General features: G+C 41.4%; 1 protein-coding gene across 1 annotated transcript in view; it reads left to right on the top strand.

The window, feature by feature from the left end:
* The window catches only part of ADAM19 (ADAM metallopeptidase domain 19), a 145,517-nt gene that overhangs the window by 64,749 nt on the left and 61,172 nt on the right, over positions 1-19,596 (top strand). The window contains exon 5 of the mRNA XM_043980257.1: positions 6,878-6,954. Coding sequence (XP_043836192.1) covers positions 6,878-6,954 — 77 coding nt within the window. The remainder of the gene's footprint in view (positions 1-6,877; positions 6,955-19,596) is intronic.

Here is a 19,596-nt window from a genome sequence, read left to right as displayed (position 1 = left end):
CCTTCCTTCCTTCCTTCCTTCCTTCCTTCCTTCCTTCCTTCCTTCCTTCCTTCCTTCCTTCCTTCCTTCCTTCCTTCCTTCCTTCTTCTCTTTAAAGCCATACCAACCCAGAGGACTCATTTCAAAAGACATTTAATTAATTACACTATTCAGTTCCATAATATGGCAAATCTCTCCTATATGTACAGAGGCACACCCTCCTGCACCTAGAGTACCTTATTGCCTCTAAAGCTGCTTGCTACTCCTCTGTAGAGCTGCTGATGTCATCTGCAGGTTTGCTGATATCATCATTTTTCTCCAGTGCAGTACCATCCATTGGTGATATACTGAACCTAAGTTGCTAAATGGGCACTCTCGTGCAAGTGATTGGTTACAGCTCTTCTGTGAAATCACAGGTTCATAAATCATGTATAGCTTTATGGCTATTTTAGCTCTTTTGTGTGTCAAATGCACTGCCACACTCAGTCAGCTCAGCAAGAATCTCTCAGGTCCAATTTATCTTTTTGACTCATTTTTTTTTTTTGCTACTGAGAAACAACTCCTTCAGTGGTAACACTCTCAGGTCTGCCTGATATTTGAGTTGGGGTGAGAAAATTGGGTTTAGTTAGTGGTGTCATCCATATTTTCCTAAACCTTTACTTAGCAAGACTGGAGGTAGGTGGTGGAGTTGGCTCACCTTTGTTCTGTGTTCCTGTAGTTTCATTTAAATTGCTTTTTGTTGACACTTCAGTAGTTCAAGGCATACTTGATGAGGGTGATGACTTTGTGGATGGAGATGAGGGAAAGATTATGAGAGACTTTGTAGAGGTTGAACTGATAAAGCTTGGCAATTGATTAGATATGAGGAGTAAGGGGGCAGCTAGGTGGCGCAGTGGATAAAGCACCAGCCCTGGATTCAGGAGGACCTGAGTTCAAATCTGGCCTCAGACACTGGACATTTACTAGCTGTGTGACCCTGGGCAAGTCACTTAACCCTCATTGCCCTGCAAAAACAAAAACAAAAACAAAAACAAAAACAAAAACAAAAAGATATGAGGAGTAAGAGAAAGGAAAGAATCCAGAATGACTCTGAGGTTGCTTCCATATGTGACTGGGAAAGATGATAGCGTTCTAAGCAGAAATAAGGAAGTTTAGAAAAGGAGTTGGTTGATGGAAAATACAATGAGTACTGTTTTAGACATGCGAGATTATGATACCAATAGGATATCTAGGTGAAGGTATCTAATAGGGAGTGGGCAATGAGAGACTGGAGATTAGGAGAGAAATTAGGTGTAGAAATATGGATTTGGAGGTCATTTACACAAATATGGTGATTCTATACATAAATGTCAGCACCTATTGAACGCTTATGAGATCACTAAGCGAAAGCAATAGAAAGGAAGAGGCTGGTGGATGGTGTTGGAGGACACATACTTAGGAGGTGGTTGATGATTAGCAAAGAGACTGAGGAAGAATAGTCCTACAAGTAAGAAGAAGAGTGTATGGAAGCCCAAAGCTGGTGAGAGGGGACAGGAGGACTGGGTGGTTGGCAATGATCAAAAACTCCCAAGAGGTCAAGTAATGGGAACTGAAAAATAGTCCTTAGATTTGGTTGGTTAAAAGATCATTGGTAGTGGATAAGCACCCGGCCCTGGATTCAGGAGTACCTGAGTTCAAATCCGGCCTCAGACACTTGACAATTACTAGCTGTGTGACCCTGGGCAAGTCACTTAACCCCCATTGCCCCGCCAAAAAAAATAAAAACAAACAAACAAACAAAAGTCATTGGTAACCATGACATAAGTAGTATCAGTCAAGAGTGGGGTTAAAGTCAAATTACTGGGGGTTGAGAAATGAGGGGGAGGTGAGGAAAGTGTAGGTAACAAATTAGACATATTTTTTTCCTTGCCTGTGCTCATCTGAAGGAGGGGAGACTATCGCATGATTGCTTGAAAAGATGGTCAGGCATGAGGTGATTGTCCAATGGGAGGAATTTCCTTATGGACTTGGGGGCAAGCCAAACCTAGCCCTTCTCTTTTGAAGGATAGGAATTGCCAGTCATGCTAATATCAGTTGGGGGTATTGTGTGTGTGTGTGTGTGTGTGTGTGTGTGTGTGTGTGTGTGTGTGTGTGTGTGTGTGGAGAGAGAGAGAGAAAGAGAGAGAGAGAATGATGTCCTTCCCCTCCTACTGTCTGTTACAGTTGTGTGTATTGGAATGAAACACATGAGTCCCAGGTGTTAAAGGAATTTTACCAGCATCTTAGCTAGCATCTTAAAATTCAGATGAAAATGAGGTTGCAGCTGAGATAACTATTCTAATTACCCTGAAACCTGGGAAAGTAATTTCCCATAAAGCTATAACTAGGAAAAGGGGACTAGGGCACCAAAATGTGGGTGTCACATTTTCTTGATTTCCAGTTCACAATCCCTGATTGTCCACCCCTGGGTGCTTCCCAAGATTTACCTATTTCATTGCTGAATCCCCAATCTTTATCCCCCTCCTGTTCTGTCTCCTACTGATGAGTGAAGCATGGGAGTTAGCAGGTAAGGGTCATGGGTTAGTAGTTAAGGATCATGGGCCATTCCTTGGAGATTGGAACTAGACTCTTGAAGGAATTGGATGTTATCTCTGCAAGGTGTGATTGTACAATGGGGAGGGGATGTTACTCAGTAAATTGCCCACATGCTCCAGAATTCCTATATAACAGCTCTGCTGCTTCAATAGCCTCATCTGTAGTTGGTTTACCCAGTTGATTAGAGCATTCTATTAAGATAAAGACCAAAGTTATGCATTCAATGCCCTTGTGGACCAATTATATGGGCTCTGTCACCAAGTTACCGTCTGCAGCTCAAACTCAGGGCTGGCCTTATTCAGCTGAGAGTCTTGGTCTGCAATAATAAAAATGGCTAGTTAATGTGACAATGTGAAGAGTTCTAAGCAGATCAAGGTCTCCCAAATTAAAACTCCAAATCTAATTTTAAAACCAAATTAAAAAAAAACCACTGAGTTCCTTCATTCCATAAATGCCAGCATAAGGAAATGGGATCTAAAGCAAAGGCAGCTCCTGGAGTTGAGGATTCTGGCGATGATGATGGTGGTGGTGGTGATAACAACTGGAATTTATAGCATGTTAAGGTTTGTGAAGTGCTTTATATATGTTATTTAATCCCCATGACAAACCACCATTGAGATAGGTGTTATTACAGTTGAGGACACTAAGGCTGTCAGAAGTTAAGTGACTTGCCCAGGACTGAACAGCTAGCACGTATCTGAAGCGGTATTTGAACCCATGATTTCTGACTAAATTTTGCTCCTTATCCACTACTAAACTAATGCCAGTGTGCCCAGCCTATGGAGATGTCCTAATAGACTAACTTCAATCCAGTGCCCTTTCCAATAGGGGCTATTCAGGATCTAGACCTAAAGCAACACACCTCTAGTAGGTGGTTGCTCCAGGAAATAGAAAGGTCAGTGCTATCAAGTGAAAAAAACAACCCAGAAAGTAGAGGAATGCTGTAGACTATTATAGTGGGTGGGACTTGATGAAACTACATCTAACTCCTGGCCCTAAACCAGTGACCTTCAGTCACACTTCAGAGGCCAGTCTGGTTCCAGACAGCTTCTGGCCCAGAGACCACAGGGCAGTGACCTCTAGACTGTAGTAGAGACAGAATCTAGCCCCCAGTATAACAATCACACTCCAAAACTGTAGTGGAGAGATGGGATCTGGTCTTCCCTTCATATTCAACAGTGTAAAAAGGGGCAGGCCCTGGGCCTGGGCAAAGGTTCCTAATTAAAAAATTGACACTGTAGACATGAGCAAACAGAAAAATAAAACAACCCTTACATAATAAGGAAATACCATGGGTTAAGGTAATCCATAATAAAATCCCCAAGGAAGAAAATAAACTTTGAAATTATAGCATCACGCTGTTGATAGTTCTGTGAATGGATATGCCCATTCTGGAAAGCAATTCGGAATTATACACAGAATGTTTCATGCCCTTTGACCTAGCTATAGCACTGCTAGGCCTACATCCCACAAAGAGCAAAGAAATAGGAAACAATCTTATGTGTACAAAAATATTTATAGCAGTTCTTTTTGTGGTGGCAAAAAATATAAAACTAAAGAGATGCCCGTGAATTTTAGAATCATTGAATAAGTTGTGGTATAGCAATGGAATACTATTATTGTATGAGAAATGAGGAAGTATATGATTTCAAAGAGCCAAAGAAATACATGAATTGATGCAGAGTGAAGTGACCAGAACCAAAAGAATGATTTATACCATATCAATATTATAAAAATGAACAATTTTCATAACTTTTATAAACTGACAAAGAATGAAATAAGCAGAACCTGAGGAACAACGTATGAAATACAACAATATTGGCAAAGGCAGACAATTGAATGCTGTATGAGTTGTGATCAATACAATGGCCATCCATGATTGTAGAGGGCCTATGATGTAGCATGCTTTTTATCTCCTGACAGAAAAGTAATGGATTTAGATTGCATAATGAGACATCTATCCATCCATCCATCCATCCATCCATCCATCCATCCATCCATCCATCCATCCATCCATCCATCATCCATCCATCCATCACCTATTTTTTCTTTCTCTTGTATATGTGTATACATAGGATACAGCTGAGGGGATTTGTTTTGCTTGACTCTGCCTATTTATTACAAGGAACTTGGTTTTCTCATTTCTATTTTCATTGTAATTGGGGAGTCCAAGGAAGAGAACATAAATTTATATTAATTTTTTAAAATAGAGAGGTAGGTAGGTATTGCAAAGGTGGAATGTTGCATGCACCTTCAGATGATATAACTATTGTTTGTTTTTGCTTATTGTTTACCTCATTCCATAAGAGGTCTCTTATAACAATCTGTAAATGTTCGTAATATTAAAAAAACCCAAAACATATCAGTGGATAGAGTGCTGGACCAACAGCGAATAAGACTCATCTCCTGAGTTCAAATCTGGCCTCAGAAACTTACTAGCTGTGTGACCCTGGGCAAGTCACTTAACCCTGTTTGCCTCAGTTTCCTCATCTGTAAAGTGAGCTGCAGAAGGAAACAGCAAACCACTCCAGTATCTTTGAGAGTCACAGAGTCAGATGTGACTGAAATCTCAGCAGCAATAACAAAATATATTCAAAGAACAGTTAACCCCAATACTATAAATTTTTTGAAAAATAAAGATGAAAGACATCCTACCAAATTTCTATTATGAAATAAATATGATTCTGATTTCTTAAACTGAGATATAAGCAGAGAGAGAAATCTACTGACTAGTATCTCTAATGACTATCAATGCTAAAGTATTGATTAAAAAGTACAAAAATTAATCTTAGTAAAAAAAAGTAAAGAAAATGTTAGTAAAATAAAATAACATATATGAAAGATTATTCACCCTGCTCCGATGGGATTTACAGAAAGGATGTTAAGAAAACTCAAACAAATGGACTATATAATGTTTTAAAAACCAATATAAATGATTAGATCAATAGATTCAGGGTCTTTTTTGGACAAAATGTATCTCATTTACATTTAAAATGCCATTAAGTAGTAGAATGAACGGAATCCTTTGTCTGATGTTCAGATCTCTTCATGACCTGGCCCACTTCTGTCTTTCTAGTCTTCTTATATCTTATTCACCCCCATGTACTCTTTGATCCAGTGATATTGACTTCTTTGCTGTTTCTCAAGCAAGATACTCATACTGTTTATTTCTGGTCCTGGGATTCTCTCCTTTCCCTTCTCCACCTCCCGACTTCTTTGCTTCCTTTAAGCCCTTCTAACTCCCACCTTCTCTAAGCAGCCTCTTCTCCCTCAATGATCATCTTTCCTCGGTTGATAATTTCCTACTTATCTTGTATATATTTTATTTGTACATAGCTGTTGGCATAGTTTGTTGATCTCTTTGAGGGAAGGGACTGATTTTTGCCTTTTGTTGTATCCCTAGTGCTGGCACATTGTAGGCCCTGAATAAATACTTATTGACCAACTGGCTTTTCTAAACAGTATTGCTCAACAACCACCACCACCACCTAAGAACTAGCATTGTCTGTAATGGAGAAACATCATGGTCTTTTCTAATTTAAAGCTATGGGGCAAAGCAAGAGTTTTGTTGTTGTTGTTGAGTCATGTCTGCCTCTTCATGACCCCATTTGTTTTTTGTTTTTTGGGTTTTTTGGTGAGGCAATTGGGGTTAAGTGACTTGCCTAGGGTCACACAGCTAGTAATTGTTAAGTGTCTGAGGCTGGATTTGAACTCGGGTCCTCCTGAATCCAGAGCTGGTGCTCTATCCACTGCACCACCTCGCTGCCCCTATTTGGGGTTTTCTTGGCAAGGCTACTGGAGTGGTTTGCCATTTCCTTCTCCAGCTCATTTTACAGATGAGGAGCTAAGGCAAATAGGGTAAAGTGACTTGCCTAGGGTCACTCAGCCAGTAAGTATCTGAGGTCAGATTTGAACTTAGGAAGTTGAGCTTTTCTGACTTGGCATAAGATAAGATAAAATAGAACCAAGAAATGGATAGGGTTTGAGTCCTGCTTCTATTATTTACTAGCTGTGTGACCTTGGGCAAATTATTTACCTACCTGGACCTCAGATTCCTCCTCTGTAAAATGAGAAGTTTAGACTAAATAATTTCTACATTCCTGTCCAATTCTAATGATCTATGATTCCATACTAAATCCAAGATTATGTAGGTTAGGATCCAAGGAGTTTAAAGAAGAGAGAAATCATCATAGGTTGGAGAAGTCAGGGAAATCCTTAAGGAAGGAAGATGGGACTTGTAGAATTACCTCTAGAATGAGAAGGGCATCTTTGGATACCATTCTTATCTTTTCTCTGTCTTGATCAAGTTCTTTGATCTTTCCAGGATGACTGTTTTTACCATGGGAAAGTGAGAAGGAAAGAACAATCCAGTGTTACACTCAGCACCTGCAGAGGCATCAGGTAAGTAGATCTGGGTCCCCCACCCCTTACTCATGGTGTGGTAAAGAATGTCAAACCCACCCCACTTTACTGAGGCATCCCATCCTTTCTGCAAGCTGGATTTAAAAAAATAAGGCTTGTGATTTCTTTGGTTATGGTCATTTCCATCGAGGAAGCTCTCTCTGGCAGGGCAGGGCAGAACCTGTTCTACACTTTAGTCTTAGAGATTTGTCAGGGAGCTGAAAAGTGACTTGTCCAGGACCACACAGTCAGTCTGAGTCTAAGGTCTTAAACCCAGTCTTTACACCTCTAAGACCAGCCCTCTATTGCCTCTCTTCAAATTAGATTTTGAGGGAAACATGGGCTGTCCTTTTTCACCATTTTTATTGCTGTAGATAAAGACCTGAGTGGCTTCTTCTTTTTTTCCCATATAAATATTTTATTATTTTCCAGTTACATGTAGAGACAGATAGTTTTCAACATTTGTTTTTATAAGATTTCTTGTTTCAAATTTTTCTCCCTCCCTCTCCCCATCCCCAGAGACAGCAAGTAATATATATAGGTTATATATGTATAGTCACAAACATATTTCTGCATTAGACATGTTATGAGAGAAGAATCAGAGCAAAAAGGAAAAACCTCAAAAGAGAAAAACAACAACAACAATAATAGAAATAGTATGGTTTGATCTGCATCCAGATTCAACAGTTCTTTATTTTTCTGGATTTGGAGAGCATTTTCCATCTGAGTCCTTTGGAACTATCTTGGACCATTGTATTGCTGAGAAGAATCAAGTCTACCACAGCTGATCAACACACAATGTTGTTGATACTGTGTACAATGGTCTCCTGGTTCTGCTCATCTCACTCATCATCAGTTCATGCAAGTCCTTCCAGGTTTCTCTGAAATCCACCTGGTCATTACTTCTTACAACACAATAGTATTCCATTACATTCATATACCACAACTTGTTCAGCCATTCCCCAGTTGATGGGTATCCCCTCAATTTCCAATTCCTTGCCACCACAAAAAAAGCAGCTATAAATATTTTTGTACATGTGGGTCCTTTCCCCTTTTTTATGATCTCTTTGGGAAAAAGTCCTAATAGTGGTATTTCTGGGTCAAAGGGTATGCAAAGCTTTATAGCCCTTTGGGCATAGTTCCAAAATGCTCTCCAGAATGGTTGGATCAGTTCACAGCTAGTGGCTTCTTCTTGAGACAGAGCTAGCCAGCCTAGAAACCTCACAGGCTGATTTGAAGGACTTGACCAGGGAGCTCTTTGGAAAGGGGATGATACATTTAGCCTTAGTTTAGAAGCAGTTAGGTGATGTCTGTAATGTAGAGGTACCAAACTCACATGAGGCTAACAAAAATCCAGAGTGCTGATCCAATCAGATTAAAATGTAATTGGGAAATCTTTAACAAAATAAATTAAAATGCAATGCAACATAATGTTAACTTGGGGGCAGCTAGATGGTACAGTGGATAAAGCACTGACCCTGGATTCAGGAGGACCTGAGTTCAAATCTGGCCTCAGACACTTGACACTTACTAGCTGTGTGACCCTGGGCAAGTCACTTAACCCTCATTGCCCTGTAAAAAAAAGTTCCAACTAATAATGTTAACTTGTGGTTTTCTACATCAATATACAGCCTGCAGGGATCCATCTCTGTTTGGGTTTGACAGCACTGGTGAAGTGCGTATCAATGGACCAGGAGTCAGAAAGACCTGAATTCAAATCTGGCCTCAGAGACATAGTAGTTGTGTGGTCCTAGGGAAGTCACTTAACCATGGACTACCTCATTTTCCTCATCTGTAAAATAGGGATGATAATAATAACACCTACCTCCCAGGGTTGTTGTGAAGCTAAAGTGAGATGAAATTTGTAAAGCACCCTGTAAACCTGAAAGTGCTATATAAAAGCAGTTGCTATTATTGTTGAGGTATTTCAGTTATGGCTGACTCTTCGTGACTACATTTGAGGTTTTCTTGGCAGAGACACTGGAGGGCTTTGCCATTTCCTTCTCCAGCTCATTTTACAGATGAGGAAACTGAGGCAAACAGGGTTACATGACTTGCCCAGGGTCACACAACTAGTAAGTATCTGAAGCTAGATTTGAATTCAGGAGATCAGTCTTCCTGACTCCAGGCCCAGTGCTCTATCTGCAGTGCCATCTAGCTGCCCCCATAAAAATGCTAGCTATTATAATTATTAATCAGTAGGTCAGTCAATAGACATTTATAAAGTACCTACTACACACGAGGCATTGTACTAAGCATTAGGAATTTACAGAAAAGCAAAAGACAATCCCCGCCTTTAAGGGATTCACAATCTAATGGGGGAGATAACATGAAAACAGCTATGTACAAATGAACTATATACAGGATCAATTGGAAATAATCAACAAAGAGAAGGCAGTAAAATTAAGAGGGCCTAGGAAAGGCTTCTTGTAGAAAATGGGATTTTAGTTAGGACTTGAAGGAAGCCAGGGAGGAGGACGTGAGGAGGCAGTGTGTTCCATGGAAGACAGCCTGAGAAAATGCCTGGAGCTGAGAGATGGAATGCTTGTTTGAGGTACAGCTCGGAGGCCACTGGATCAGAGTACATGGTATGCAGTAAGGTGTCAGGAGACTAGAAAAGTGTTTTGGAGGTAGGTTGTAAAGGACCTTGTTTCCTTGTATTTGATCCTGGAGGTGATAGGGAACCACTAGAGGTTATTATTTTTTGTTTGTTTGTTTTTAGTGTGGCAATTGGGGTTAAGTGACTTGCCCAGGGTCACACAGCTAGTAAGTGTTAAGTGTCTGAGGCCGGATTTGAGCTCAGGTACTCCTGACTCCAGGGCTGGTGCTCTATCCACTGTGCCACCTAGCTGCCCCTAGAGGTTTTTGAGTAAGAGGGTGATATGATTAGGCCTGTGCTTTAGGAAAATCACTGTGGTGGTGGCTAAATGGATGATGAGGGTGGTGGTGGTGATGATGATGATCATCACTTTCTTTGCTTTCCCTCTTCTCAGAATCCTTTATTCTACCTCTTCCTTATCCCTACCCTCACTCCTCCCCATACTTTTTTTTTTTTAATTTTTTTTTTTTTTTTAGTGAGGCAATTGGGGTTAAGTGACTTGCCCAGGGTCACACAGCTAGTAAGTGTTAAGTGTCTGAGGCCGGATTTGAACTCAGGTACTCCTGACTCCAGGGCCGGTGCTCTATCCACTGCGCCACCTAGCCGCCCCCTCCCCATACTTTTTAAAAATATGGCTCCTGGGGGCAGCTAGGTGGCGCAGTGGATAAAGCACTGGCCTTGGATTCAGGAGGACCTGAATTCAAATCCAGCCTTAGACAGTTGACACTTAACTAGCTGTGTGACCCTGGGCAAGTCACTTAACCCTCATTGCCCTACAAAAACCAAAAACCAAAACAAATAAAAATATGGCTCCTTGCCTGTAGATCACCTTTCCAATATGGCACCTTGTCACCTAGAAAACCTGTCTTGCTGCTATCCTATCTGTACTGATTTATCTGATCCAAGATACATGGTTTATACTTCTCCCTGGCACATAGTAAGCACTTAATAAATGCTTGCTGCTCAGCCTTGCCTTACATATTCTGAAACAGGAGACATAGCCTTCATTCCCCACATTGTGGCCCCCACATGTTTGTTTATAAATAGGACACTGATTGTTTAGGGCTGTCTCCATCCTAAGATTGTTTGGCAAAGCTCCCTAATGGGAATTCAAGCAGTCAGGAAGCGAGGTTTGGCCGAGGGGCTGGAATGAAACGCTCCCCAGATCCCCTCAAGTGACTTGAGCCCATAAACTGGATCAGCATGTTGGCCGACCAAGGCTGAGCCACAGCCACCTGTGGTGCTCAAATAAATAAGATCCTTCCCCAGAAGCAGGGAAGGTGCAGGTGTGACCTCTGTCTACTCTGGCAGGAGCTGCTGGAATTCGGCTTGGGCTCCCAAGTCTCTTATAAATCATTCTGTGAGCTCTGACAATGTGTGCAAACCGACTGAAGCTTCCATATGTTTTCACTTTGCCTTCCCAGCTCTGAGGGGGCCGCCAGTCCTCACCTTCTTCCCCGCCCCCACGTTCTCTTCCATTTCTCTCCTCTCCCCTCCCCAGGAAACCAATGATGCTTCCAGATCACACACCATCCCTGTGAGGTTGATTTAAGAGCAAGTGGTCCAGGGGCCAGATGGTTCTGAACTAACCCTGGCGTAGGAGTGGGACTGCGGCAGCAGCTCCCCAGCTCCACGCACTAACCCATATAACACCACAGTTAGCCCCCAAGTCTTATTAAAGTTGCTCTGTAATGGAAAATCTCCATAGCAATTGCTTTTCCTCTACTAGAAACATGTGCCTTGTGATTTGGGGAAATGGGCTTGATTTATACCATAAGAAATCTTCAGGCCCTATGAAACAAGCTTGGAGGAATTCAGCCCTATTTCTTTCTGGGCCCATTCTGTGACACAGAGGCTGTTGCTAGGTTCCCTTGAGCTCTCCTTTTCCAGGGCTGTTTACAAGGCATAAAGCAGATGAGTTGCAGGTACAGGACCAGAAAGAGGAAGGGTTTGTTCTTTTACAGTGTTAGGGGGATGGAAAGAAAGTACCCAAGGAGGCAGTCAATTTGGGTTGGAGGCTCAGCTCTGACACTGGCCATGTGACCTTGGGCAGATTACTTAACCTTGTCGTACTTGCTTCCTTAAAAAAAGAGAGCATGTAAGAAGATACTCCTTGCCCTGCCTACCTACCTCACAGGTTGTTGGGTTGAAATAGAAAATGGATGGGAAGATACCGTGTGAACTGGAGGGGTTTTACCAAAATGGAAGGTGGTGTTATTATCATCTGCTTCTTGGCCCCTGGCCCTGGAAATACTGGCTGGCAGGATTTGGCTCTAAGCCTTCCTCTGCTGGGAGATTTTATTAATGGTTTGTTTGGGTCCCAGATCAGAAGGAGTCTATGACAGGACTGGATTCCTTAACTGTTGTTCCTAGCTCCAGCCTCTGCTTAAGGTAGTAGTAACACCTCTCACTACCCGTGGGAGCCAAAGTCCACATTCCTCACCCATTTTGTATGGTTCTGGTTTCAGAAATCAGGCGGAAGACAGGATTCTGGTGCTTAAAGAGCAGAGAACAGGAATGCTGCCTCCCTTTTCTTTCCCTCCTTCCCTTCAAATCCCCAGGGTGGGTGAAACAAACACTACCCATGAGCCTCACTCATTTCCCACCTTTCCTCTTTTTTTGAGCCCTGCCCTCTGTGGGCACCTCGCTTTAGGAGGGGACAATAACAACAACAAAGAGTTGCTGTGAGGGTGTGGAATGGTTAGAATGACAAAATTGGAGCCTTTCCAAGGAAAATTATCAGTCCACGATAAGCAGGTCTTTCCTTCTCTTGCTCTCTTGCCTTTAATCTTGTTTTTATCAATAGCTTTTGTTTTTCTATCACCTTTATTTCCAAATATACCCTTTCCCCCTCCCTTCCCCAGTGAGCCATCCCTTGTAACAAAGAATAAAAAAATTGGCCCAGGAAAACCAACCAGTTAGTTGCTACATCTAACAGTATATGCAGTATTCCATACCAATAATCTCCTATCGCTTCAAAGAAAGGTAATATTTTCTCAACTTTTCCCTGGGACTAAACTTGTTCATTATGTTTATACAGCATCCACTTTTATCTTTCTAAATAGCTCTCTTTCTGAGAAACAGTTGTATTGGAGACTGGGAGTAGGATCTGCAGGAGGAATTAATTGACTCCTGGGGTAGGTAACCTGTGGGAGAGGCAATTAGCTCTCGCTGTCCACAGAAAGATCGTCATCTATGGCTGAGCTCCTACTATGGATGGGTCATTGCTATGCTACATGACGAAGAATGCAGAGAAATCATAAGATCAGAGATTTTGAGCTGGAATGAACCATAGTAGCCTTTTAGTCTCTTTTCCCTCAGATTAGAAAACTGAGGTTAATTGACTTGTCCAAGGTCACACAGGTAGTAAGTAGCAATTTAGGATTTGAACCTAGGTCTTCTGTCTTTCAATCCTTCACTTTTTTCATCAAACCCACACTGTCTTGAAATAGCAGGGGTTCTTAATCTCTGTTTGTGTGTGTGTGTATGTGTGTGTGAGTGTGCATGTATATGTGTATATGTGTGTGGGGGGCAATGAGGGTTAAGTGACTTGCCCAGGGTCACACAGCTAGTAAGTGTCAAGTGTCTGAGGCCAGATTTGAACTCAGGTCCTCCTGAATCCAGGGTTGGTGCTTTATCCACTGCACCACCTAGCTGCCCCCAGAATGTTTTTAAATGAATAAAATTAAGTATCTAGGATTACAAAGGAAACTAATTCTATTGAAATAGAGTTATCACACTATTAACAAAAAGTTCACGGACCTCAGGTTAAAAACCCCTGCCTTAAAGGAAATATACAAGATTTACTAATACCATGCTATTCAGCAAATATTGAATGCCTACTATGTGTTCCCTTTTGTCCCTTTCTCTACAGCTCAAAATACCTGGACATTATCACCACCTCTCTCTGTTTTCTCTCCAGTTTCTAATAATGGGGTGGCTCTTCCTCTTGCCAAGGCCAGTTCCTCTATATGTGACCTTAATCCCAACCTCTTCAATCTCTAGGAGACTGACCTTTCACAATTATACTTCCGTCTCTAATCTTCATCCTCTATGTCTGGTACTTTCCCCATTGTTTTCAAAAATGCCCAAGTCTTATCATCTTAAAAAAAAAAAAACCCTTTATAAGACTCTACCATTTCCTCAAGTTATCTTTTATCTCTCTTTACTTTCTGAAACCCCTAGAAAAAGTTTCTGTCTTCCCTTTCACTCCATTCATTAACTCCTCAACCCTTTGCAATCTGGCTTCTACCCTCATAATAAACTGAAACTGCTCTCTCCAAGGTTATCAACAATTTCCTTTTTTGTTTGTTTGTTTGGTTTTTGGTTTTTTTGGCGGGGCAATGGGGGTTAAGTTACTTACCCAGGGTCACACAGCTAGTAAGTATCAAGTGTCTGAGGCTGGATTTGAACTCAGGTCCTCCTGAATCCAGGGCCAGCGAACAATTTTTTTTTGGAAAAAAATTATATATCTTTTTTTTTACATCACTTATATTTTCCACTGTAGTGTTCCCTCACCTCTCAGATCTTTTAGATCTTTTAGAATGAAGTGTGAAACAAGGAATCAAGAAAAAGAAAGTTCAGCAAAACTAAATAATTTATCAAAAAAGTCAATTATATGCAGTATCCCACACTCATGGTCCTCTGTTTCTGCAAAGGAATTATAGGGGTGCCTCTTCATATGCCTTCTTTGGGGCTAAAATTAGTTATTATAATTCCATAATATTCTGTTCTGATTGTTTTAAGGAATAATTTCTTCATTGCCAAACCTGGTGAGGTCTCAGGCATTTTACTTCTTGACCTCTCTGATGTATTTTCCAATGTGGACCATCCTCTTTTTCTTTTCCAGGGCAATTGGGGTTAAGTGACTTGCCCAAGGTCACACAGCTAGTAAGTGTCAATTGTCTGAGGCCAGATTTGAACTCAGGTCTTCCTGACTCTAGGGCTGGCGCTCTATCCACTGTGCCACCTAACTGTCCCTGGACCACCCTCTCTTTCTAAATATTTTCTCCTCTCTGGGTTTTTTATAGCACTACTCTCTCTTAGTTCTCTTTTTATCTGTCGGAGTAATCTTTCTCAGCCTCCTTTTCTGGTTTATCATCTATATTACACCATCTAACTGTGGGTGTGCTCCTAAGGTTCCTCCCCTTCTCTCCTTTCCCATCCCTCTACTCTCCTCCCTCTTCCCCTCTCTTCTTCCATTTCTCTCTATACCCACCCCTCCTTTAGCCTCATAAGCTCCCTTGGGTTTAATGATTATTTCTATGCAGATAACTCTCATATCTATAGAACCAGCCTAGTCTTACCCGAGCTCCACAGACCCCTGTCACCAACTGCTTATTGGACATTTCAAAAGAGTCTTCCAGAGAATTCTCAAACTCAGTACGTCCAAAAGAGAACCTACACTCCTTCCCCTCTAGCCCAACCAACCCTTTATAAAATGTCCTTATTTATTTTGAGGCTTCCTCCCTTTTCCTTACATACAGAACCCTCACCTTCTGTCTTCATATCTTTTGCTTGCCCATGTCTAAAATCTGACCCCTCTCCTCACCTATATCTCATGGAATACCTTACTTCCTTCAAAACTCAGTTCAAGCATGATGTAATGGAGTCTCTTGATATTCTCAACTGCTAGTGTGCCCATTCTCCCTAACTATGTTAGGAAGTAACTCATTTTTAATTGCCTTGTTTTTATGTTGTGTTTATTTGCCATATGCTTATACATGTACCTGGTATTTCCCCATATAGAATATGAGAATAGGGATGATTTTATTTTTCTTTTCTTTGTATCTTGAGTACCCAGCACAGTTATTGATTTTATTGATTGCAAGACACTATGCTTGGTGCTGGTGATAAAGAGAAGAGGCAGATAAGGCAAGGAATAAGTACTAAGTGGCATGGAACAAAAGTGTCCCAAGGTTTCAGAGAAGAGAATGGCCATTAAGGGTTGACTGGAGTGGTAAGGAAAGATTTCCTATCCCTCTTTTCCCTGGCCAGCTAGGTGGTAGAGCAGATTGAATGCTGGATCTGGGGTCAGAAAGACCTGAATTAAAATCTTGCCTTAGATACTACCTAGCTGTGTGACTCTGGACAAGTCATTTAAAACCTCTGTCTTTCCTCAGCTTCCTTCTCGGTAAAAACCCCCTCAACCCTCTTAAGGTTGTTGTGAAGATTTAATAGGATAAAGTAAGATATTTGTAAGATGCGTTGCAAACCTTGAAGCATTATGCAACATGTTTATTTACTCTATAAACCATAAATGGACATTATATATTATATATATAAATAAATGTATATGATCTAGTATGAGCTATTGTTATTCTTATTTTAAAAGTGAGAAAATGTTATTCTTAACACAAAGGAATGAATCTCTAATAGTTAAACTTTAGGCACTGTGGCAGATGAGTATGGAGGTGCCCCCCCCAAAACATAGCAGATGGGCAACTTTGTGCTTTTTTATACAATTACAATAACCCACATTTCTATAGTTTGTTAGGGTTAACAAAGCAATTTCCTCTCATCGAGTCTATGAGGTAGGTAGACCAAATATTAATCTCCATTTCCCAGATAAACCAAGGTACAGAGTGGGTAAGCAATTTGCCCAGGGTCAAAGAGCTAATAAGAATCAGAACCAAGATTCAAACTTGTGTCTTCTTCCTTGAACTCTAATGCTTCTTGCTCTGTGCCAAGTTGTCCATTGTAAGGCCGGCAATGTTGTTTTGTTGGGATAGGTCCAGTGTAAACCACATTGGCTCTTGAAGCTTTTGAGAACTTAAGAGCATAAGACCATAGTTCAAATCCAGCCTTAAATAAATACTAGCTGTATGATCCTGGGTAAATCACTTAACCTCTCTTAACCTCAGTTTCCTTATCTATAAAATGGGGATAATATTAGCACCTACCTCCCAGGGTTGTTGTGAGGATCCAATGAGATAATATTCATCAAGCCCCTAGCCCAAGGCTGGCATAAAGTGATAATTATATAGATATTAGCTATTACTATTATTATTCTGAGACAGTTGTCCCTAGAACCTGGGCTTTGCCCATTTTAGAGGTTACCTTCCCTTGAGAGGGTGCGGCAGCATATGCTGCCCCCATACCTGGGACACACTTCCATGTCACCTCCAATTCTTAAACTCCCTAGTTTTCTTTAAAGCTCAGTTAAGAAGCCATCTCTTACATGAAGATTTGACTTGACCTCCTTTAGAGGAGAAGAGCTAGTGCCTCCCCTCCAAAATGACCCTGGGTTTGCTTTCTATCTATGTATTTACTTAGATGTATATGTATTATTTCCCCTAATAATAAAAAAGTAATACCTCACTTTTATTGAGTGCTTACTGTATTTTACAATGTGCTAAGCATTTTACAATGATCTCATGGAATCCTCACAAAAACCCTGGCAAAAAGGTGCTATTCTTATCCCCACTTGACAAATGAGAAAATTGAGGCAAAGAGAAGTTAAGTGACTTGCCCAGGGTCACAGAGCTAGTAAGTGTTCAAGACTGGATTTGAACTTAGGTCTTCCTGACTGTGGGCCTGGTGGTCTGTCTGTCTATTGTGCCACCTACCTGCTCCAATAATAATTAGTATTTATACAGTTTTAAGGTTTGCAAGGCACTTTACAAATATTATCTCCTTTTATCCTCACAACAACTCTCTAAAATAGGTGCTGTCACTTTCCCCATTTTACAGAAGGGGAAACTGAGGTAGAAGGTAAGGGATTTGTCTAAGGTCACACAACTAATAAGTAAGTAGGATGTAAGCTCCTTGGAGGAGTGGAGGGGAGGAGAGGGGATTGCTTCATATTTGTTTTGCATCCTTAGTGCCTAGCAGAGTGCCTGGCATGCAGTGGGGACTTCATCAAATCTTGTTGACTGAAAGAATGAGTGAGTAGGGGTAGAGATGGTGAACCAACAAAGGGGCTTTTGCAACTGATGATTAAAAAAAACACCAAAAGGCTTGAGTCTCATATTTATGCAGTTGTGTAAGAGGTGCCTTTCCTCATTCACCAAGATAAGGGAAAGGTACTTCTCCTCCACCACTTCCCTACACACACATGTGTGCATGCACGCACAAACACACGCACGCACGCACGCAAGCAGGCATATTGTCCTTTTGTGACTTAAGTTCTCTTTGAAGACTGCCCCTGAGAGTCATTTAACATGAGGTTACCTTCATCACCTAAAGATGAGGTTAAGGATGTCCAATGCATCATTCTCTAGACCCTGTTCCCCTTAGGACCAACCCTTGTTTTGTTGTTTCTTCAGTCTTTAATGATAATCCCTCTGTGAAGACCCTTGGGAGAACCCTGTGCAGGACTGACTGGGCCTCAGCTGCAGGGAGATACCTTCAGCCATTGAGGGGTTAAACGTGAATAAGCCTCACCAGCTCATGGTTTACATGGCCCCATTTGGATTCATTCTGCAGGATTTCATTTTCAGAGAGCACTTAATGATGAGAGATGGTGTGCGAGGTCTCCCGCCTGCCCAGAGGCCTGGCTTCCTTCTCTCTCTCTCTCTCTCTCTCCCAATCTCTGTCTGCCAGTACTAATATTTAGCAAATTAGATCAACTGAATATCCTGATAGAATAAACAACTGGTTTGTGTTCAGAGGGAAGGGGAGCTGAGCTGAATGAGTGCTAGCAGCAGGGAAGGACTCTGGGAGGAAAATTCTGAGGAATTCTCCCAAGGTCAAAGACACTGGAAGAGGGCAAATCTTGGTTCTTGTGCCTGGTATTTCTGTAATAAATGAGCATGCCTAGGAGAGGAACTGTTGGGATGGAGAAGGGTGACTAGGAGGGGGCTCCAGGCAGCAACAGAAGAGAACATCTAGAAGGTCTATGTCATAATAATCTTGGGCGGTCCCAATTCCTCACAGTGTTTTACAGTTGTTTTTATTGTTCTTCAGTCATTTGACTCATGTTCCACTCTTTGTGAACCCATTTGGGGTTTTCTTTGCAAACAGTAGAGTGATTTGCCACTTCCTTCTCCACCTCATTTTACAAATGAGAAGACCAAGACAAACAGGGTTAAGTGACTTATCCAGGGTCACACAGCTAGTAAGTGTCTGAGGCCAGATTTGAACTCATGAAAAGAGTCTTCCTGACTCTGGGCCTGGCACTCTATCCTCAGAGTCACCCAGGTGCCCCATGCTTTACAGGCAATAGTACGAATAATAATGTTCATTACTATGACATTTTTAGTTTTACAGAGCTGTCTTCACAGTAAACCTTTGAGGTTGAGTGTAAGTATTGTTTCCTAGCTCCAATTTGTCACTGAGAAAACTGAGGCTGAGGTCTGAATAACTCAGTAGCATTTCCTTGCTATACATATTGTTTTTCTTACAATGTGAGAAGGGTGATTCAAATATTATTATCCTTGGGGCAGCTAGGTGGTGCAGTGGATAAAGCGCTAGCCCTGGATTCAGGAGGACCTAAGTTCAAATCTGGCCTTAGACACTTGACACTAACTATGTGACCCTGGGCAAGTCACTTAACCCTCATTGCCCTGCAAAAAAACCCCCAAAACAGAAAACAAATATTATCATCCTCATTTTACAGATGAAGAAACAGAGACCCAGAGTGGTAAGGTGATGTGGTCAGGGTCATTCATTTTATGGCCAGGACTCAAGCCTAGATCTTCTGATTCTCCAAAATGGAGTATTCTTTCTGTCCCACCACATTACGGAGCTGGGAGCAGGTAGTTACTATGGAGAACTCAACAACATCCATAATGCAGACTTGGTAAATTCCCAGTGATGTTGGCCTCTAGGGGAAGTTCTTGGAATAGCAGATGTTGCTGCCTACCTAGGTGGTACAATAGAGAACACTAGTCCTGGAGTCAGGAAGATCTGAATTCAAATATGGCCTCAAACACTTGCTAACTGTGTGACCCTGGGCAAGTCACTTAATCCCTATTTGCCTTAGTTCCTCATCTGTAAAAAAAATAGGGACACAGTAGAGAAGGAAATGGCAAACCACTCCATTATCTTTGCCAAGAAAATCTCATGGACAGAAAGAAGTCGATAGTGTCATGTAGCATCAT

The sequence above is a fragment of the Dromiciops gliroides genome, chromosome 2, assembly GCF_019393635.1.
Source record: "Dromiciops gliroides isolate mDroGli1 chromosome 2, mDroGli1.pri, whole genome shotgun sequence".
In the NCBI taxonomy this organism is placed as follows: domain Eukaryota; kingdom Metazoa; phylum Chordata; class Mammalia; order Microbiotheria; family Microbiotheriidae; genus Dromiciops; species Dromiciops gliroides.
This window is presented reverse-complemented; position numbering and strand designations above follow the sequence as displayed.